The 23,833-nt window shown below is 39.9% G+C and overlaps 1 protein-coding gene across 1 annotated transcript; it reads left to right on the plus strand.

Moving 5' to 3' along the window:
* The first annotated feature begins 22,847 nt into the window (after nt 1–22,847).
* On the plus strand, nt 22,848–23,629 carry H1f4 (H1.4 linker histone, cluster member). The gene is given in 1 exon segment (NM_133285.2): nt 22,848–23,629. A coding segment is annotated over 1 exon segment (660 nt). The 5' UTR covers nt 22,848–22,907; the 3' UTR covers nt 23,568–23,629.
* Nucleotides 23,630–23,833: the final 204 nt, after the last annotated feature.

Below are 23,833 nucleotides of genomic sequence, written 5' to 3' on the forward strand. Positions count from 1 at the left end.
GACACTGGTTATGATTCTTCTCTAGAGAGTCTGAAAATTCCAGTACAAGTAACATAATGTATCACGAAGGCCACCTACAAGGAAGCATTTTCTGTAGTGCCTTTTCTGTAGTGATATTTCAAATAAGAATGTTAAATACCAACAGACTGAGGCCCAAGTTTCAACCTTCCCCTTGCTAACTTTCAAACCCAGGACAACTGACTGGGGTGGCTATGTAACATCAAAAATGACCTGATTTCCAGCTTCTCCCAGCATCCCACAGTCCTTACTTGTTACAAAGTATGGCTGGCATACCCTGTTCTCTACCCTGAACTCTCCAGCCCAGGGTCTGGGCAGCCCTTCCCTCAGAGGTTCCAAACTACACAATACAGACGCCTTTTGTTACCTGCTCCCTGTTTTGCTATTGTTGTTCCTTTTATACTTCTGGCCTCCTGGCTGCTATACTTGGTTCTCCTCTCTCCTTTCTCCTCTCCCTCCCCTCACTCAGTTCAGGGTCATGACCAGTGAGATTCTCTCAGGTGTGTCTGCCACTGGCTGTCTTCTCCTACATATCTATCATAAACATTCTTCTCCACCACAGCTAGTACCAGTCATGTTCTTTCCTTTTTATTTCTATTTTTTCTTTTTTTTATTCATATGGTGCAGAAAACCCAGAAAAGGAATGAGAGGAAACGTAATCATCTATGACTACTTCCTGCTGACACTCCTTCCTCAGCCACACATCTGTAACTTTCTGAAAAAAGGCTCATTTTGTTTACTGTCATAATGCCTCTGGACTCCCTTGTGTCTTTTATATTTAGGATTCCCCCAACCCTGGCGACCCATAGGTTTATTCGACAGTTTGTGATCATGCCCTGTGCACCACAAAAACCAATTTTGATCTTTTTAAAAAAAAATTGTAAAGCACATTAGAAATCTTCAACTTCAGAAGCACACGCAGAACTTCAGAACACAAATAGCTACTGAGTCCCTCAAAAGACTCCAGAGAAGTCTGCACCATTTAGCTTATGCACAGTCCTTTTGATAAGTACCTTTCTCTCTACTCCTGTAGTGCATGTACTTAAGTCAATGGTGACATCTTTACATTGTGTTTGTTCTTTTTGTTTTGTTTTCTTTTATTTGGTTTTGTGTGTGTGTGTGTGTGTGTGTGTGTGTGTGTGTGTGTGTGTGTTTGTAAATGTTCTCACTCCTTCTCATGGTGTGATAAAAACATCATGACCAAATACAATTTGGGTAGAAAAGACTATTTCATCTTTCAGGTTACAATCCAAGATTGAGGGATGTCAAGGCAGGAACTCAAGGTGGGAGCTTGTCTTAGGGTTTTACTGATATGAACAGATACCATGACCAAGCCAACTCTTATAAGGACGGCATTTAACAGTGACACGCCTACTCTGAGAAGGTCACAACTCCAAATACTGCTGGACCAAGCAGATTCAAACAATGACATTCCATTCCCTGGCCCCCATAGGCTTGTCCAAACAATTGAGTCTAGGGGAGTCATATCTAGCCATAGCATAATTAAAAATAATACTTCCAAAGTCCCTGTAGTCTATAGCAGTATCAACAATGTTAAACATCCAAAGTTCAAAGTCTCTTCTGAGATCCATCCAATCTCTTAACTGTAATCCCTGAATCAAGACAGAAAACCAACTCTGTATAAACTCCAAACTCTGCATCTCCCTGTCCAATGTCAAAGCAATTTTCAGATCTACAACTCCTTTTTCATCTTTGTTCACTGCAACAAACTTCTGGCTGCTTCCACTCCCTGTTAGCAGCTTTCATCGGGAGATAGATATCCTATAACTCTGGCATCTCAAAAATCTTGTGGTCTCCAAGACTGCTTCAATGTTATAACTTCTTATTTCAATGTCTGGGATACACACATGATCTTCTGGGCTCCTCCAAAGGGCTCACGTCACTTCTCTAGCTCTGTCCTCTGTAGCACTCTAAACTCAGGTTGATCCATTCCACTGCTGCTGAAGTTCTTGGTGATCATCCCATGGCACTGGCATCTCAAATACACTGGGGCCTTCTGCTGCAACCAGGTTTCATCAATAACCTCCTGAAGGCTCTTTTCATTATGCCAAGCCTCAGATCCTTTGCATGACCCATTCATACCTGGGCCATCAACTGCACCTGAAGCTGCACCTTCATCAATGGCCTTCCATGACCTCTCACAGTACCCAACCTCAGCTGCTCTTCATGACCCCTTCATGCCTTCAAAACCAGTACCATCTGGGTGACTCTTACACATTACCAAGTATAGATGCAGCACAAGGTACAACCTTGGACATCTCTGGAACATAGTTTATTTATGTTCTCACAAACACTTCCCAGAAGATTTCACCTCAGTGATGCTGGTCTCTTCTTAAGCACCACTAGTTTTTTTACTTAAGCTAATGAGCATCAATTGTCCCGGTAGTTTCCTTCTCCTCTTAACTGATTATAAAGCCAGAACCATAGGACCAAACTGCCGAGTTCTTCTGCTTGCAGTAGCTGGAACATTGTCCCCTTGTTCTATTACAATATTACTAGCTTCCTCTTTTCTAACTCCTTCACTGCCTAAGCTTGGATGCCCTGGATCTTGATCTGGAGACTGACCTTGACATCAGAAATCTGATGCCTGTCTCCTGGGATTAAAAGTATGTAACACCTTGCCTGGATTTAAGGTTGGTTTTGGTTTTTTGGTTTTTGTTTTTTCACCTAGAATTTGCCCTGTCTCAGGCTGGCCTTGAACTCAAAGATGTCCTTGGCTTTATCTCCTGGGATTAAAAGTGTGTACCACCATGCCTGGATCTAAATAAGGATACCATTTAACAGGAACACCCGTACTCCATGAAGGCCACACTCCAAATCCTGCTACTCCATGGGCCAAGCATATTCATACTATGACAGAGCTGAAGCAGAAACTACAGAGGAACTCTGTTTATTGAATTATTCTGTCTGGCATGTGCTCAGCCAGCCTTCTTATACAACTAGGGCTCCACGTAAGATCCCTTGGGGTAATATCTTGCCCCAATGTCAGCACTCCCTTAATTCAATTTCATATCCTTGAACACAGGATTCAGCTCCATTTCACTTCCTGGTTCTCCTTTAATACTGGAACTATATATTTTATATTTTTCCTTTTTCAGCTTGTTATGCTTGTTATGCTTGTTCAAAATGCTCTTCATGAAACTTAACCAGAGAACAAACTCTATAATGGGTGTTTCTCAGACTTCCTTTGTCAATGCAATTAATCTGATTCTCTTCACCTTAGCCTCAGGCAAACTCCAGACAAGTTCAAAAAACAGCCATGTTCTACACCAAAATACTAGAAAAAAACAGCCTCTAGGCCACATTCCGAAGTTCTTTTCCACTGAAATGTCTTGGGCCAGGTCTGCATAATTCAAATCACTCTCAGTAACAAAGTTTTCTAAATTCCTAGTAAGATAACCCATTAAGCCCCATATAAAGCATTCCACTCCTTTCCAAATCCAAAGTCCCCAAATCCACATTCTTCCAAACAAAAGCATAGTCAGGCCTATCACAACAATACCCCAGTCCCTAGTACCAACTTCAGTCTTAGGATTTTACTGCTGTGAACACACACCATAACTAAGTCCACTCTTATAAGGACAACTTTTAACAATGACACACCTACTCCAAGAAGGCCACAACTCCAAATACTACCACTCCCTGGACCAAGCATATTCATACCATGACAGAGCTGAAGCAGAAACCACAGAGGAACTCTGCTTATTGAATTACTCTGTCTAGCATGTGCTGAGCCATCCTTCTTGTATAACTAGGACCCCATGTCTAGAAATGACACCATCCACAGAGGACTGGGCCCTCCTATATCAATTAGCAATCAAGAAAATGCTCCTAAAGACAATGTGTACAGCCGAATCTGTTGAGACCAAACCCCAATTGAGATTCTTTCAGATAACTCAGTGCTATGTCTAATTGATAGCTGAAGCCAACAAGGAAAGAGAGGATACACATCCATGTGCTGGTATGTGTGCACCTTTGTAAGTTTAGACATAGAAGAACCAATGGTGAACATGTTAAACTCAGCCAAGCCCTTTGCCAGGAACAAAGGCTTCCAAGACAGAGTTGTACCAACCATGGCCCATTCTACTTTTACTTCACCTTAACACCAGACCAAGTGAGGATGGGAAGCAGCTGTCCTTCCAGGGCTCCTGAGAGAAACTGAGGTGGGCTCTATAGGAGAAGGACCCTGGGTTTTTGACCTTCTGAGAAGAAAAACTAAATGAAGGGCAATGAATAAAGACTCAGCAACTACTAGATTCTTGGGTGTTCCATTCATAGTTAGCCATTTTTGATTAGCTAGACTGTACGTGTAAATAATTCCTATAAATAATAATTAATAATTTATTATTTATAAACAATTAACATTCCTATTATAGATAGATACATAAATAGATATATAAATAGATACATAGATACATAATATATACAGAGATAGAATGACCTCCCTTAGAAAGAACATCCCCAAGGTCATGTTATAGCTAGACTAAGCTAACCTGTATGTGACAAACAGCTTCTGCACAGCTACACACTCAGTTGTATTTCAGCACTTCTTTTGTCATTGTCTCAGATCTCTCACTGAAATTCATGGCCTTTGGCAGCCTTCCTTCCTTCCTTCTTACTTTATATATAGATTCTCTATGCACCAGGAGAGTGAAATCATCTGTAAATGTAATATTTAAACAATAAAACTAACAGATATAATAAGTTTTTGTTGTGTTATCAAAGATATAATTAAGACATCTCTCAGCCTTATACAACCTGTTTCTTCCCAACAATAAGTCTCTCCCACTGCATCTCTCTAATACATACAGACACACAAACACACATAGTCACACAGACAAACACATTCACACAGACAGACAGACAGACAGACACACACACACACACACACACACACACACACACACACGTTTCCTGTACAGTGCTTTCTTTGCACCTCTCACTCCTAACCCAGATGTTTCAGGCCTGAATTAAGTGCCACATTTTATGAGTTTTTTTCAGACACTGAAGAGTTCTACGTTGTTAACTACTTATTACAACCCCTCATTTCCCTCAAACATTTGCCTAGATATCACTACTCAGTAAAGCCCTTCCTGACTATCCAATTCCCAAAAGGGAAGCCATGTCTTCCTCCATAGTGGTGGGATGGCTATGGATAGTGACATGAGCAGCCTGGATATTCTGAGTAGCATGACCAGGAATGCAATGAATATCACATTGTGTACATGGCAGAGATCTTCAACCACAACCCCAGGGACTCCCTCTGGGTTGCCTGGCAATGAACTAGGGAAGGTGGTTGCTTCTTTCCCTGTGGGAGAATTAGCCAGTGTGCCCAGGTGCTAGGAGGCTGGCTTTCCCAGCTGACACCCATTCAGAAAATATCTAATAGTTGAGACAGAGGCTCAGAGTGGAAAGACCTGTTAGAGGACATTACATTGAGGTGGTAGTCAGTGGAAATAAATAAATACCCAGTTCCTTAAGGGGATAAGACCTAACTTCTCCTGAAATCAAAAGATAGAATCAGGTCAAATAGGGCAGGAATGCCAAAGCAGCAGTTCCCAAATGTCCTCAATGGAGGCCAGTGCACCAGAAAAGCTTCTGATCCCTGTTTCTTTATCTCCTCAGTGTGTCCGCCTACAGGTGGTACTGCCTTAGGTGACTGAAAATGAGAAAAGATGCCTGGACATCTGGGTGTGCCAACCAGACTGACCAGTTCTCATCTCTATCCCTATTCCTCACCCAGTTTCTGCAATTTGTCTTCTATAAGCCCAGACTGACACCTGGATGGTACCCCATTTCCTGACCACCCTCCTGCTATTTAGGAGCTCTGGGCCATCTCTTTCTTTTAAGCTTTCCCCTATGGATCTATAAGAAATATCTCTCTAAAGCTCACCCTGTGTGCTCCTTAAATGTCATTCTTCAGTTTATTGAGACAACAACTTCGATGGTCTTTGTATTTCTGGGAACACTCCTCCAGCTACCTGAGAAAGTATCCATCCTTCTTAAAGAAGATCCAGTATTCCCATCTCATTTTAATCATTTAATCACAGTAGATCTCATCTTCTCAAATATTTCAAATTGAGAACAGTAAGACAGCAGTCCTATCTGGAATTCATATCCTTTGTAATACCCCTGTCTTCCATCTGTTCTTTCCCACTGTCTTGCTCACTTTTTTATTGGTAATTATCTTTGTTTTCTTTTGCTTTGCTTTGCTTTGCTTTGCTTTGCTTTGCTTTGCTTTGCTTTGCTTTGTTTGAAATAGAGTCTCACTATATAACCCTGGCTGGCCTGAACTCACTATATAGACCAAGTTGACCTTGAACTCGACAAAGATCCACCTGCCTCTGCGTCCTAAATGCTAGCATTAAAAGTATGCACCACCAATGCCTTAGAATTGGTAGCTATGTTTAAAGGAGCACTTTTAAAAAGTCTCTTTCTTGTTTCTACATTAGATAGTATTGAAATATGTAGAGGCCCTACACTGATTAATCAGAGTTTCAAAGCTATAAGCCCCCTCCCTGGCAGCTATAACAGTCTAGATTTAGTCACCTGTCTTCATATACCAATTAGAGAGATGAGGGATGATTTAAAATAAAATCAAAGTGATTACATAAGGAAGAACAGAGAACAGAATCCAGTGACCCTAACTCTGTCTTCAGGTGACTAACAGAAGAAGACTTGGAAGAAGGAACAAGCGATGTGTATAATCAGGAAGTCCTACCAAAGTGTGCTCTTGGTAGTCATTGCCTTAGCTTTGGTTCTCTAAAAGGATCAACTGTGAGATTAGATTTTTTTAAAATAAAACTACTTTAATAAAGTTTCTTAAATGCTTTCACCTCCCTTCTAGTCCATCACTCACCAGAAGTAGTGCAAAGGAAAGGTTAATAAGACAAGGAGGACGTGGACCTGTTTAGAAATAGTTCTTTGGGGCAAATCTAATCTTTGTTGTCAAGATATTATCAGTTCAGTTCACAGGAATCAGCAGCCGAAAGCTCAATCCACTCTCAGGAACCATTCAGGAATCAGCAATGGTAGCTTGATCAAGAAGAAATCCCAAGGTTCTGCCACTCAGCCAGTGTCCATAGAAGCAGCAATAAACCACCAGAATATTATGGGGAGTTTTTGGTGTGTTTCTCACTATGAAGGCAGAGCAAATGGTGATTAGCAAAGAAGGTAAGGCAAACCAATGCCACAACGTTGTCAGTGAAGGCCAGCATCAGCAAAGCCCAATAAAGACCAGCAAAGAGTGGCAAGGCAAACCAGTTCCACAGCATCATCCACTGTCTGTTGGGCTATATTTATATCCTTTCCAAACACCATCTGCCCCTTTTCTAAACCAGAAATTGCTCCATCAATCAACAAAACTCTTGATCAGGGTCATCGCTTGAGGGGCATGAGCTGGTTCCTATAAGATGGTCATTTCAGCTCTAGGTGAAGCTCCTTAGTCGTGTGTCTCTGTGTGTGTGTCTTTACTCAGCCTGGAAACTAAATAAACCATTTTTTATTTAATCTTTAGTATTGAAGAGAGATGAGATAGGTTTAAAAGACAGGCACTCCTTTTGGTTTAGTTTTGTGTTTTTGAGACAAGGTCTGAGACAAGGCCTTGGCTGGTCTGAAACTTTTTCTAGAGATAAGAGAGGCCTTGAACTCAGAGATCTGCCTATCTCTGCCTCCCCAGAGTTGGAATTAAAAGCATGTGCCCCAATACCAAGCTTAGAGATTTCTTAATGATTACTACGTCTACGCATAGTTGAATAGCAGTCTGATCCATAGAAAAGAAACAGAGAGAGAGAGAGAGAGAGAGAGAGAGAGAGAGAGAGAGAGAGAGAGAACTCGGGGAACGTGGGGGACTCAGGGGAGGGAGAGAGAGAGAATAAAGCAGAGAACCAAGGTTCACCTTGCTTTAGTCACCTTTTGGATCACAATTACTAAATGTTTTTTGGTAAAAGCAGTTTGTAAATGCATGTTCTCACTGCATTTCATAGATGCTTGTGTAGGGTTTAGTAGAATGGAAGAACCTATGAGGTTAGCTTTGGTTTTTTGGTGCCTCATCTATGTTAGGGTGAGCACTTGGGATTGCTACTGTTGCTGTCACCTTCCCTGGCCCTGCAGAAAGCTCAGAAGCCCAGATACACAGCCCTGCTGCCAAATCAGTGCCAATGCTATACAAACCAGATTATGACTGTGAGAAATATGCTGCTGACCTTTCAGTAATTAATTCATGATGTTCACTGTGTTGCAAGAGTTTATTTGTGTGACCAAACCCTAGTATATGTGATGGTGTATGAAGCAAATACTGTTAGAATTCTATTTCCTGAGGGAAGGACATGTGTAAGACGGCAGGGTTAGGGAAGAGTGTAAGCAGGTGAGCCTAACACACAGTGAGAGTCACCATTATTAGGAAAGTAAGGTAATAGGAATCTGTAAAAAGTGCTAACTATTGTTGTCAGCTGTTCCTGTTGTGATTATCAGGATAATTGATTCTCTAATCAATCTAATTGATTCTCAGTGATCTAGTAACCCAACAAGTTTAGAGTCACTTTCTTGACTATTTTTGTTTTATTTAATTATTTCTCCAAGTTAATACTGTTTATTGTTTCTCAGTTAAAAAACAAACTAAGACACCCCCTTAGTTATTAATACCCAAATAGGACACCTGCCCTCTTCCCCCAGGCACCAGGTAAGATCTGTTTTATCTTTCAAAAAAAATTCTGTATCATTTCTAAGTACTATTCTAATCACATTATATCTCATCTTCTCAAATGTTTCATAATAAAAACAGCAAGTCAACAGTCATGTTCGGAACTTTCTATCTTTTGGAACGCTTCCTATCTTTCTGTCTACTCTTTTCCCACTGCCGTGCTTACCTTATAATAATTGCTTATTGGCAATTATCTTTGTTTTGTTTGTCTTGTCTTGTTTTGTTTGAGATAGGGTCTTACTACATAGCCCTGACTAGACTGAACTCACTAAGTAGATCAGGCTGGCCTCAAACTCATAGAGCATCACCTGCCTCTGCCTTCCAGGCACTCACATTAAAGGTAATTGCCACCACTGCCCTGTGTCAGCATTTGTCCAATTGGAAGCAATAATAGAAGGTGACAGAATGACCAGACTATTCTCATTTCCCTTTTTTTTTTTTTTTTTTTTTTTTTTTTTTTTGCTTCTTGTGGCTTCCTTGTCATCACTGGTGTTCCACCTTTGGCCACTGCAAGCCAATCTGCTGGTCCTGTCAGCTGGCACTTCCCCTATCTCAGAAGGTTCAGTTCTGCATCTGCTGGACAGTATCATCTCCCCCTGCCTTGTTTCTCTAGCAGAGGAGAGGTGGCTCAATTCTGCTGCCCTTTGGTTACCCCTGCCCTCCCTCAGCACTCTCTCTATTCATTCATCATCTGGTGACCTAATTACCTGCACCTAGTTCTCCCTGCAGAAGTTTTCTGAAACATTCCCTGCACTGCTATATAAATATACTAATGGTGAGACCAGGAAAAGCTCCTTTCCAACGGAGCTGGAGGATGGTGCTCAAGGCCTTGCCTAGTCCTACAGACCACACTATCTCTTATGCTGCTGGAGCCCACAGCTGATGGCTACTTCAGTCAGGACTGGCTTCAGCATGTGTACTGAGTCTCCTACTCTGTGGATTCAAGAGCGTTGACCTGTACATCCAAGAATGTTGACATGCTGGTTAGTTTTATGTTAGCTTGCTAGTCTTCTGAAAAGAGAAAATTGATAAAATGCCTGCAAAAGATCTAGCTATCTGGAATTTTCTTATAATTGATAGGGGAGAGCTCAGTCCACAGTGGATGATGCCATCCCTTGGCTAGTGGTCCTGGATTCTATAAGAAAGCAGATTAAACAAGCAAGTAAGCAGCATGGCCCTCCATGGCCTCTGGATCAGCTCCTACCTCCAAGTTCCTGCCCTATCTTCTTTCCTTCCTTTCCTCTCCAATATGATTTTGGTCAGGATGTTTCATCATAGCAATAGTAACCCTAACTAAGACAGTTGAAGACTCCAAAATTTTTCACAAGAAAAGTTGAGGAAGTATGTTCTGGTTGGGAGCACTGAACTTGAGGCCGAAGGGGTAGGAGACTTGCATTTGCAGGCCGTGGTAGTTTGAAGGAAAAGGGCTTATAAAGAGGGGCACTACTAGGAGGGGTGTCATTGTTAGAGGAAATGTATCACTGGGGGTGGGCTTTGAGGTTTCAAATGTCCAAGTCAGGCCCAGTGTCTCTCTCTCTTCCTGCTGCCTGCCAATCTTGATATAAACTTTCAGCTCCCTCTCTAGCACCATGTCTGCCGGCAGGCCACCATGCTTCTCACCTTGATGACAGTGGACTCTGCCTCTGAACTCTAAGCCAGTCCCAATTAAAGGTGTTTCTTTATAAGAACTCTTTATAAGAGTTGCCATGGTCATGGTGTCTCTTCGGAGCAAAAAACCTAAGACAGGGAAAGAGGTTTGGGAACACTGCACACAAAGTCAAAGGGGTGAGATCATAGCAGATGAGAACAAAGGGATGAGGATACAAGGAACAAGAAGAAAACAAAAGAGGAAAGTGGGGTGAACCCAAACATTGAATTATCCCCGTCCTAGAAAGAGTACCATGATGCAGTCTATAGGTATTCTAACATTTTATCATGTCTCAACTTTATGGAATAAGTCCATGTATCCTTCCTTATCCCACAGGTCAAAGTAACCACAAATCTAGCCATTATTGTCTTTAAAATGCAGTATAACAGATATTCACATGATTTTACATTGTATTATAGCAATGGTTCTCAAACTTCCTAATGCTGTGATTCTTTGAATACAGTTCCTCCTGTTGTGGTGACCTCCAACAATAAAATTATTTTTGTTGTTGTCTCACAACTGTAATTTTGCTACTTTTAAGAATCATAATTAAAGGGGTTGGGATTTAGCTCAGTGGTAGAGCGCTTGCCTAGGAAGCACAAGGCCCTGAGTTCGGTCCCCAGCTCCGAAAAAAAAAAAAAAAGAACCAAAAAAAAAAAAAAAAAGAATCATAATTAAATACTTTTGTATTTTCCAATGGTCTTAGGCAACCCCTGTGAAAGGGTCATTCGACCTCCAGATTGAGAACAGCTATATTATAAACTAAATGGTCTAGAAATGATTTAAAGTGTGCGAAGGATGAAAATAGGTCATAGGTTTGCAGTACTATTGTATTTTATACAAAAGATTTGAGCATCCGTGACTGTGTTAGGCTTGGAACTCAACCCCTGGTCTATTGTATATACTCCAGCAAATTACTTTGATCTCTTATGTTGCCCCTGTATTTCTCCCCTATTTCCATAATAAATGAGAGTATATAAAAATAAAATGAAGAAACATTAAAATGGCATTTTCTCATACTTAGGAAATAGTCATTTCCAAAAGGTAGTAGAATTAGTCACTGGAGGAATTTTTCCAAAAGAGAAGATAGCAAACCTACAAACCTATAAGATGTAACCTACAAGGTAGGTTACATCTTCAGATTCAGTTTGATCTTCTGTGGAAATGATAGTAATAGCTCATGAGCTTATTGTAAAGTCTAAAAGAGTCCTGTTCTAAGACCGTTTTCTGCTACATAGTATCTACTCTACAGCAAACTACAAGTATATCATTATGTATAACTTACAACTCTTTATTTTGTTTCATGGCTGATGTAAATTATACAGGGCTAGAGTGATGTTACAAACCTGTGGTGCTGTTCTTGGTTGTCAACTTGACTACATCTAAAAGTAAAAATTCAAGGAGCTGGGAACAGTAAGGAGGGAATTTTCTTGATTGAGTGTTCTGAGGTGGGAAGACACAACTTAAATCTGGACCACACCTTCTCATGGCAACCTAGATAAAGGCCAAGGGGGCAGGGAACATTTGCTTTTTGTCTACTTGCCCTCACTCTCACGGGCAAGTGCATGTATTCTGCTACTGAGGCATTCCTTTCACTGGCATTAGTGCCCCCTTCCTTAGAATTCAGACTGAATTCTATATACTGAAGAGAAGCTGAGACATCCAGCCTTGGGGACTGACAACTACTCAATACTTGGACTTTCCATCAGGAGACAGCTATGGCTGAACTGGTGGGACCACAGCCTGTAAACCACTCTAATAAATCCCATCATATATTCCATTCTAATCCCCTAGAGAACCTTCTTAATCAAAGTCCATGGAGTTCAAGCAAGAAAATGACAGGGACGAAAATTCAAAGGGTTGCTGAGTGCAGTAGGAAACACAACCCAGAACTACCCCAGCAGCCTGGAATACTTCTGAAGTAGAAACTTAAGGGTTCTTTGGAAAGTTGATTGGATGATATTTTTCTTGGGGTAAACACATAAAGTAGTGGTTTTTTGTTTGTTTGTTTGTTTGTTTGTTTGTTTTGTATGAAGTGGACCTAGGTAAATGACTAATGTAGACCCGTGAAGGAATGTTTAGGTAAAGAAGACACAGGAGAAAGGATGTTTTGTTAAAGTAATCATGTGAAAGGACATGTGATGAAGGATGTTTTTATTAACCATATGTATGGATTGGTCTGTCTTATACTGTATAGTTAAGTTATATTTGTTGGGACTTTACATAGAGAGAAACATACAAAAAACTTTTGGTGGCATGTTATAGTTTTTTGTTGTTTTGAGGATTTGGGCTGATTGGCAGAGTGATGTCAGTTGGGACAGATGTTGAGGCAAGACACTTTTTGAGGCAAGACCTGTGGAGGACATATGAAGCTTGGGTTCTCTTCCATGTATCCTTTCTTTTCTGCTACCCCTGGTGGCTGGTAAGTCAAAAGGAGGTTAAAGCATTTAAGATCCATCGTTAAAAATAGGTTTTGGAAAAATTACAGTTATATACTACCCTTTCAGAGATCTCTCAATTACATTGGTTCCTTGATTTCAGTGCAAAAAGAATTTCAAGGCAAGCAAGTTTGAAGCAGAGCAGCATTTTATTAAACAGAGAGACTTGGCAGAGCTGGGAATCAAATTCAGTGGATAAACTGCTTGCTGTGCAAACTACAGGCCTGAATTGAACTCCCAGAATTCATGTAAAAGAAAGCAAGCATAGACGGAGGGCCTTGTGATAAGGAGCTGGAGAGGCAAAACTAGGCAGGTCTTCTATTGGCCCAGCTTGAGGCTAACTAGAGACTTTATCTCAAAAATAAGATTGCTTCTAGGGAGTGACACCCAAAGTCTTCTGGCCTGGACACACGTTTGCACACAAATGTTAGTGTGCACACATAGATAGATAGATAGATAGATAGATAGATAGATAGATAGATAGATAGATAGATAGATAAAGTTGAGCAGAAGAATAAAGTAGACCCAGGATCATAGGTGTGGGTTTCACCAGGGCATTCTTACTTCATTGTCCATTGGTAACTGTTTATACAACTTAGGAAGCTATGGGGATTAAACTGTCCAGTGTCTAAGAGACTCCCTCTCCTTTGCCCCTTTTCAACAACTATATCTAGTGGGTAGTTCTGAGAGTGCCTTGGATAGGATCGTAGGCTGGAAAGGTAAAGTCACAGATCATAAAGTTTGTACAAAGGGTTAAGAAATGTCTTTTACTGTGAGTTTCTAGTAAGATTGCTAGAAAAATGAAGGCCTACTGCTAAGCACAAAAACTAAGATCATTTGGGTTTTAGCCCTAACCATGATTCACTGTTATGTTTGCATTCTTCCTTAAAAGTATCTATTGCAAAGGAAACGTCGTTTCCACATATCTATTGCAAAGGAAACGTCGTTTCCACATTGGCAACTCTTTTAACAAGTGTTGAATGTGTTACAGTTCTTGACTTTCATCTGGTGATAGGTTTCAACCAGACTCTGGAGTACCAGGCCCCTTTCCGTGCCCATGTTCCCATAACTTTTTCTGCCTTATTTCTTGGCCTCATCTAGAAAGAGGATGGTTCACAAGGGGTAGTTGCTTCCCTGTGTGTTTTCAACAAGAAAGGATGCAATTCACTAATGCCCTTAGAAATGGTCAAGAGATCTCTCTTAAAAATACTTACATGTCATCTTTACAGACAGAGAAGAACATTCTTATTTCCAGAATTAAGAGATTTGTATACTGCTTATAAGAACATGTACATAAACCCTTATGTTTTATATTTTTAAGATCTCCTAGCCCAAGAAAGCACATACTAAAATTCTCATCCCTATATAAAAACATTGCTCACATATACTTTTTGAAAAGAAAAAATAAGAAGCTAACTTATAAGAAGGATTCCCTCTTGGTATCCCATAGTAATTAGGCTTTTTTTTTTTTTCATTAAAATGGATTATTGGGACTCAAATGATGGCTCCCTGGTTAACAGCACTGGCTGATCTTGCTGAAGATTCAAGATGAGTTCCCAACACCAACATTCAGTAAATCTAGTTCAAAGAGATCTAATGTCCTCTTCTGGCCTCTAAAGGCACTGCAGGCATGTGGCACACAGACGTACATCCAGGCAAAACACAAGTACACAAAATAAACTTTTTAAAACTAAAAAAGAAGGAAAAATGGAGAAGATAATAGTAGCATGTTATAAGTAAAAAAGGGGTATCTATTAATACTTCAAATTCTTGTCTTAAATAGGTCAAATACATGCAAATGTGTTTGAGGGGACCAGTGATATAAGATATGTTTGTTTATGAAGGTTATTAACAATATGAGTTCCTAAAAAAAAATAACTACTCAGTTACTAAATTACAGTAATGTAATGCAATGTAAATGAATGTAACAGTAATTTAAACCATTACAGTTTAGGTTATTCATGCAACATAGCAAAGAACTGGCAAAATTTAGCAGTTTAAAGAAACATTTTACTCTGCCCACTCAGTTTAATTTGAAAGATCAGGCCACATGCTCATATCCTGGGGGGGATTGCATGTTGATAGTCTTCTAGAAAGTGAGTAGATGCTGAAGCTCTCACCTCAATAATGTGTTAGTCCCCTGCAGGGTTGGTAAATGGAGTGACTGAGAAATGGTGAAAAGTAGAAGGTAAGACCCACCTAGAGAAAATAGGTCAGTAGGGATCTACCCTGGAAAGATTTATCTGGTATCCTACTCCTCTCTTATGTGTTTCTCAGCTACTGACAAGCAAGAAGTATACACACTTATGCCACTACCGATGTTCTGTCTCAACAGAAATTCACATCCCCGAAGCTAGAAAGTTCTAAAGCCATGAACACAGACCAATCTCTCCTCCCTTAAGCTGTCTCTTGTGTCTCTATAAGTAATGAAGACTCTAACACTTCTAACAGAGCTCTTTCATCAGAGGTGCAGATAGGGTACAAAGGAGTCAGTTTATCCTTGTGCCTTGGTACTCAGCACTGCAGCTAAGGAGACATGATGCAAGGAGCTGGAAACCTTCATATTTCTGGTCCTTGCACTAGGGTGTTTCAAAGCTAGAGTGACTGAGCAAAGTATCTAAGTATCATATTTGGTGGCAACAGCAACACTGCCAATGATAGCTCAGGAATCCAAGGTTACAAACAAATTGTCCACATTGTAAATTCTAGAATGTGGACAAGACTCTATAAGTTAACAAATATTCTGGGATACTTTTATTATATGAAGCAGCCTCTATATCAGCGGTTCTCAACCTGTGGGTCATGACCCCTTTGGGAGTTGTTGAATGACCTTTTCACAGGGACCACATATCAGATATCCTGCACATCAGATGGTTACATTTTGATTCATAACAGTAGCAAAATCACAACTATGAAGTAAAAATGAAAATAATATTATGGTTGTGATGGTTGTGGTCACTACAAGATGAAGAATTATATTAAAGGCTGCAGCATTAGGAATGCTGTGAAGTACTACATAGTTAGTAAAGAGACAACCTGGACTTGCTAGTATGGTGAGACTCACCTGTAATGCCAGCACTTCAGAGCCTAGGGCAGGAAGATTATAAATGCCATGCTAGTACAACAACCTTCTGCCTCGGGGTGGGGGTGGGGGCAACATCCCCAAATAAATATAAAATACTAAAGGAAATCTCTTGTTAAAGAGAAAACAAAAAAAATCAACAAAACCTGAGCCCCACCCCCAATAAGGTACAAAACTCTAACTCTACTATTATTTCCAATTGTTTTCAAATAGTTTCAAAAGCAAGGCAAATTGAACTGTATTGCTCAAAGATACAGATACATAATAACTTGAGAAAGAAAAATAAATGTAAATTATTTTACTAAAAGTCCAGGCTATAAGAAGGCAAAACAGTGTCAAAATTATTGAGGGCATTAGCACCAGAAAAAAAAACTACCAAAAAAATAAACCTTAGAAAATACATAAATACATGCAGAGTTAGACACAAGAATGAAAATTCTACCACTCTGAGAAAGATTTATTCTGAATTATTTTTATTTGTAGAAAAGTTTCAAGGAGCATTCAAGAATTTCCTTATTTCCTTCAACCACCTTGCAGCAATGTTGATATTTTATATAACTGCATATACTTATCAAGAATAGGAAATAAACAATAATACAATATTAACTAAGCTTCAGATATCTTTCCAAATTCCACAGATTTTCCCACTAGTGTCCTTTGTTGGCTCTTAGACATGATTCAGAAATCACATGGAATTTAGTTTTTGTTTTTCTTTCGTCTCTTCCAGCCTGCAATGGGTCTCATATTTTGAAGAGTGGTATAAGTTGAGGACTGAATGCAATTCCTTGTGTGTGCTAACTCAACCAGCCATCCACTCATCCCCCATCATGATCAGTCATTTTGAAGATTGTCCCTTGACTTGCATTTGTCTAGTGTTTCCCCTGGAGTGATGTTATGTATTATCCTGTAGGGTTTTATTTTCAAATTGACCCAACCCACAGTCAACTGATAAGAGGGGTCTCAGTTGAAGTATGACCCAGATTATATTGGCCCTTGGCCATGTCTGTGAGAGATCTTCTTGATTGCTGATTGTGAAGTGCCACCCTTGGGGAAGTGGTTCTGTTTTGTATAAGAAACACATGAGAACCAGCAAACCTTTGAATGCAAACTAGTAAGCAGCTTTCCTCCATGGTGCTTTCTAGTTTCTGCCTTCAGTTCAAGGCTAACTTCCCTCGGTGATGGGCTATAGTATATAAAAGTTTAAAACTCCTTCTCTTCCTTCCTATGGTGGTTTGAATAAGGATGGCTTTCATAGGCTCATATATTTGAAGTCACCAGGGAGTGAAACTCTGATAGGATTAGAAGGATTAGAAGGTGTAGCCTTACTAGAGAAAGTGTATCACTGGGAGGTGGGGGAGAGGTTAAAGTTTTAAAAGCTCATGAAAGACACACACATATAAATACACACTGCCTATGGATTAGGATACAGCTTTCCTCTTCTCTTTCACTATGCCTGCTGCCATAATGATAATGCACTAAACTTCTGAAACTATTAGTGAGCAAGTCCCCAATCAAAGGCTTTCTTGAATAAGAGTTGCCTTGGCCATGGTTTCTCTCCAAAGAAATGGAATAATGACTAAGATAATATCCAAATTACTTTTGGCCATGATGTTTATCACAAGAGCAGAAAGGCAAGCTACAAGATAGATATTTTCAGGAAATCTTGACAAAATGGGCAAGCACATTTCTTGAAATGCACAGTGATGGGAATAGATATGTCTTATTACTTTGTAACACTTACCTTACTGTGTCAATGTGGTTCCTGTTGGAATTCTTCACTATAGACTATCTTTTTCTTCATAATTAAGAAACATTTTGGGAAAGTTATGTAAAACTCTGGGAATCTTGCCCTTCTACATCCATCATAGATTATATCTATCAATAAGAATATAACAATGATTGCATGGTAGGCTCCTTCTTTCCTTCTATATCTATTAATCAGACTTAAACCATATAAAAGTTTCTCCACACCTATGTATTTGTGGATTATATATTTGTATATGTAATATATATTGGACATGTATAATATTGATATATAATATGTTATTCTATGGTCATGTATATTATAAGTAAGATATTATCAATTAATAATATGGTTTATAATAGTATATTATATGTAAGATTGTATATTATTATATATAACATTTTATCCCATAGGTTAAAATAAAAACCAAATTCTTTCTCCTCCTCCTTCTGTCAAATAGGATTAGTTTACCATTAGGAGTTCCTTAAAATTTTCTTGCATTCAATTTTCAACAAGTTTCATTTTTCTTTTTTCCTAATCTCATTTTCTAACCTTGCACCATATCCCAGTCACATTGAATAATATTGTGCCCCAGCCATAAAATCCACCAAACTTCAATAAGAAACTCAAGTTCCTTTTGTTGGTTAATGATGTATAAAAGCCACATCAGTACAGTAACTGCCACTAGAAAGTGACCTACTTCTATGCTCCATCAGTTGTCAGAGAAGACATGTATGTATACTGACCTTTCCAAGCCCATGCTCAGACCTGTGTTCTAGTTCTGTAAATGTAGTAATATTATATATGTTTGTTCGATTCTAATATAGAAACAACTGTTAAAATCAATATCTCATATTCCTGAAGAAACACTTCCGCAAGATCACAGCATGGAGAGATGTATCCTTGTAGCTTTGAGCTTACAGTATTCAGTCATTAGTTTTCCTTTATCCTTTAATTTTATCTCTCTCTTAATACCCCCAGTGTTATCATGGTCTCACATGCAGATTGGATTCCTACTAGTTTCAACCATTTACTTAAGAGCTTATTTTGCCTGGATAGCAAACTTTGTTACAGGTGCAATTCAGTGTTGTATGAAAGAGTATATACCAAAGAAAATGTCCTCTCTTCCCACTACTTTTTCTATTTCTTTCTCTTCTACTTCCTATAGGCAAGCAATCTCTTTAGTTTTTACTTTATCTTCCCTGTATTTATTCTATACAGATGAGCAAAAAGTATCTTTCTTGCTTTGCCTTCTTTATCACAGAGTATCATATTATGAATATTCTTTTGGATTTATCTTATTACTTGAATGCATTTCCAATAATTCAGCCCAATTTAGTTCATAGAGATCTTCCTGAGATGTTTTGTAGCTTCATATTATTCCCTTATGTTGATAATACCTGTGCTCATTCAACTACTCACATTTAGATGGACATAGAGGTTATTTCCAGTTTTTAAAATTCCAAGCACTACTGCTAGAAATACCTCTGAGTATACAACCCACAGCTTAATTTGTCATTGAAAAGAAAAGTGCTGCCTGGGAATAAATAGGTATTCTATTTATTATAAAACATCTCTTCTACAAACTCTGCCTTTAAAATACTACCCATGATAGATCATACATAGCATCATAATGAAATGGCAAAGCACTCAAAATTGTGGAGGAAAAGGAACTAAGTTCATGCCTCTTTTTCTTTCAACTCTTCTACAAATCACATTGCTTCTCTTATGAGAATTGCTATCCAATCCAAAGCGGAATGATCAGAGTGTTCCATGTCTCTAACACTCCAGAATGCTTAGAAACTTTTTTAAGTCAGACAGGAATAGTGAGTTATGCCTATCACCCCCACTGGGACACAGGAGGCTAAAACAGGACAGTTGAGTGTAATTGAAGTCCTGAGTACATGTGTGTTGTTTGACATAAGCATGAGCATGTTGAAGACTGGTGCATTAGCCCCATGGGGGTGGCAAAGTCTTCCTCCAGTGAGGCTCAGAGGGATCTCTAAGTTTTCCACTGGTCCCAGTGTTGAGAGTGAATACAGCAAACATCCATCATTACTTTTTGCCCCATTCCCCCTGCCCCAGATGATGCAGCCTAAAGACTTATCCCCTACTTACTCCCTATTCCTACCAAGATTAACTAAACTTTTCTCTTTGATCCAGTTGTACACCACAAACCCTGCCTCCTTGTTCAGCTGTATGCAGTACTGAAGCTTCCTAGCATGTGCTCACATCCTGTAGGCATGTCCATGCCCAGCTTTTTGACAGTGTTGTAGAAATCTTGATTGGCATCTTGGCACACCTGGGAAGAGGGAATCACCCTCCATCAGATTGGACCATGGACATATTTGTGAGCTATTTTCTAGATTTCGAACTGATGTAAGAGGATCCAGTCTGTTGTAGACAGCCCCATCCCTAGGAAGGTAGGACTGAGCTATATAAGGAAGGCAGCTGACCAAGAGTCAGGGAGGAAGTCATTTAGTAGCTCTCCTCAATTGGTTTATGCTCATGCTCCTGCCTTGGTTTTTTGCTTGGCTTCTCTGGATAATAGACTATAACCTGTAATCTGAAGTAAACCCTTTCCTTCCCAAGCTGCTTTTGACCATAGAGTTAATTATAACAGAAGAAAGGAAACTAGAACAACAGGCAAGCCCATATTTCCACAGAAAAACTAACAGGACAAGAGGTAAGCTTGCCTCATTTCATCCCAGTTGGAGTTAGAGAGCAGATGCTCTCAGACATGACTGGGTAAGAACATGTTATGAGAAAGTAAAACACTCATATTTTTAGACACATGAGAAACATTAGTCCGAATCATCTGGAGAAAAGTTTGGAATTTGTAGTTAAAATACAATAATGAAGATTCACACATACATGTGTAATTTTGCTATTGCTAACTTGCCTGGCAGATTAATGTAAAAGAGTAAAGTTTTCTTATATTGTTCCTATCTCATTATTTTAAAAGTATCAAAATTACTTGATTTAATGGTGGGCAAGTTTCATTTCCTTCTCTGTCAAGCAAGAAGTTTAAGGGAAAGGCACAGTGAACCTGAATTGTCTCAAAATTCAGGGAGTTTAATCCCTGCGCCTATCTTGAAGTCAATGAAAAACAAGAAGCCAAAGAAAAATATTAGAGAACAAATACTAGACAAGTAAAAAGCACACACACAAAAAAAAAAAGAGAACAAATACTAATGTGTTCTACCATTTGCAGGAGGGTTTTTGTTGTTAACCCACTGTTCAGCATCAAACACCCATATAGTTTCTCTGCTCTGGCTCAGAGTTTGAATGAGCACCAAAGTTTTCATTTATTAATACACAAAGGTGAAATATATATTATAGCATAGAAATACTGATAATATAAATCATTTTATATCAAATTCATCATTAACGATAATACTACAAGATCTTAAAAATACCACATGGACAGTGTGTTGAACTTCTGTGTTCCGCTGTTTGCATTGCTTTGTGTGTGGAAGGTTTAGGGCAGTAGAATTGATAATCTGATGTTAGAGACAATTGTACCACAAAACAGCAGGCATCACAATATACTATTGTATAATATATCACTGTATCTTACACTATCACATGATATAACATTGTATCTTATACTACTGTATAATATAAAATTGTATCTTACACTATTGTGTAATATAACATTGTATCTTACGCTATTGTATAATATAACGTTGTATCTTATGCTATTGTATGATATAACATTGTATCTTATGCTATTGTATGATATAACATTGTATCTTATACTATTGTATATTATGGTATTATATCTTATACTATTGAATATTACACTAATGTATAGTATACTATTTCATAAGATAACATTGTATCTTGTGTCTGTAGTGGGAGCCTTGTAATTTCTGGATATAATTCCAATCAAACATCCCACAAATAATTATTATCTTTGGGCTTTCATTGACCTCTTTGATGTTAACTTGGTTGGGCAGCGACATAAACAAAACTATTCATTCAACATCTTGCAAGGCATGTCTTTGATTCTGCTTGAGTGTCTTCTTGACTCTGATTCTAAGATTAAAATCTTGACCCCTCATTCACCCTGAATGTCAGTCACATTCAAGGAGACATCAGTCCATGTCTTCATGAGAAGTAGCCATATATGGAAAGCAGCTGTTCAGTAACAGGGCTGGGATTCCCTAACAATGGGAGTAGTGATGTTCTGAGCTATATTTTTCATCTGTGTTTCTCTTGATCAATAGTCCAATTATCTAGTTTTAATATAGTATATTACAATTTAGTCTTAAAACATATGTCAACAGAACTAAGCAAGATCCAAGAGAAATTCCTCAAAGTAAAGCTCACCTTCATTTCCAAAGACTTTGAAAACACAATTTATATGCTACTTGGAAATTAGTCATTTTCATGTCTGCACCATAGATATGTTTTGTAATCTCCCCCGACCCCAGTACTCTGAATTTGAGGTACCTCAACCCAAAGGAGTAGTTGTCCAGAGATGGAAAAGCAACAGCCCCGCCCCCAACCCTTGGGAGCAGAAAGAAAACAATTATACTAAGAAATTATTTAAAAACTTAGGTGGAGCGGGAAGAAATAAAACCACAGATATATAGGCTTAAGGCCTAGGAGAGAAGATTTTAACTCAAAATGGTAAATAATCTGTTAAGCATTGAACTAAACCAGTTTGATGAACTCAAATGCCCTCGGCTCAATAGGCAGGACTCTCGGAGGAGCCTGTGTTACTTCCCTCACTTAAGTGCAGATTTGTAATAAAAATCATAATGCCAATGGCATGGTTTTGGGCTACACAAGAAGCTAACCTCTTGAAGAATAGTATTTGATGGGTCAGAAAACTGTACAGTCGAAGATCAGTTTATAATTTACGAAGAAAATAGAAAGTTTTGTTTCTCTGAGTTGAAATTTGCTGAACACCGCGGGAAATATTGCAAGTTTTCGGCAGAAGGCTTAGTGCTTTGCACATTTTTTGAGATATGCATGAAGTCTGAGACTTCGGGGATCATTATTTGAGAAAAACTGGGCAATTCTATGTGGGGAATTTTGACATTTTTGGCTTTTTTTGAGGTGTAACAAACACAACTCCGCATCAGAGAGGACACTCCGCGGCTGCCAGCGAGGCGGGCTGGACAGCGCACCAATCACGGCGCAGCTCCGCCCTATATAAACGGGCGGGCGCAGCGCGGCGGCCCGAGTCCCGGCCAGTGCCTCTGCTTCCGGCTCGAGTTCTCTCTCCTTACACACGCTTCACCATGTCTGAGACTGCCCCTGCTGCGCCCGCCGCACCGGCCCCCGCAGAGAAGACACCCATAAAGAAGAAGGCCCGCAAGGCCGCAGGTGGTGCGAAGCGCAAAGCGTCCGGACCCCCGGTGTCCGAGCTCATCACCAAGGCTGTGGCCGCCTCCAAGGAGCGCAGCGGCGTGTCTCTGGCCGCGCTCAAGAAAGCGCTGGCTGCCGCCGGCTACGATGTGGAGAAGAATAACAGCCGCATCAAGCTCGGGCTGAAGAGCCTGGTGAGCAAGGGCACCCTGGTGCAGACCAAGGGCACCGGCGCCTCCGGCTCCTTCAAACTCAACAAGAAGGCGGCTTCCGGCGAAGCCAAGCCCAAAGCAAAGAAGGCAGGCGCGGCTAAGGCGAAGAAGCCTGCAGGCGCTGCCAAGAAGCCCAAGAAGGCTACGGGAACAGCCACTCCCAAGAAGAGCACTAAGAAGACTCCAAAGAAAGCAAAGAAGCCGGCTGCAGCTGCAGGAGCCAAAAAAGCTAAAAGCCCGAAAAAAGCAAAAGCTACTAAGGCTAAGAAGGCCCCCAAGAGCCCTGCCAAGGCGAGAGCGGTAAAGCCCAAAGCGGCCAAACCAAAAACCTCCAAGCCTAAAGCAGCTAAGCCAAAGAAAACAGCAGCCAAGAAGAAATAAAATTTTCTTTGGCCAACTGCTTAGAAGCCCAACAACCCAAAGGCTCTTTTCAGAGCCACCCACAAGTCTCAATAAAAGAGCTGTTGCACATTCGGGGGGCGTGGTTAGGGTGGGAACGCTACCTAGTAGGCTGAGCTTCACAGTTAAGGGGCTGGGGATAAGTACGTGTGCTGAGGGGTACTCTAGCTGTCTCGGGGCAAGGCTAGTTAGTCTTGCCTGTCTAGGTCTGTCTGTACATACTTCATCTCGTCGGGGCGGGGTAGTGG

Source organism: Rattus norvegicus, chromosome 17 (assembly GCF_021556685.1).
Source record: "Rattus norvegicus strain SHRSP/BbbUtx chromosome 17, alternate assembly SHRSP_T2T, whole genome shotgun sequence".
Lineage (NCBI taxonomy): Eukaryota > Metazoa > Chordata > Mammalia > Rodentia > Muridae > Rattus > Rattus norvegicus.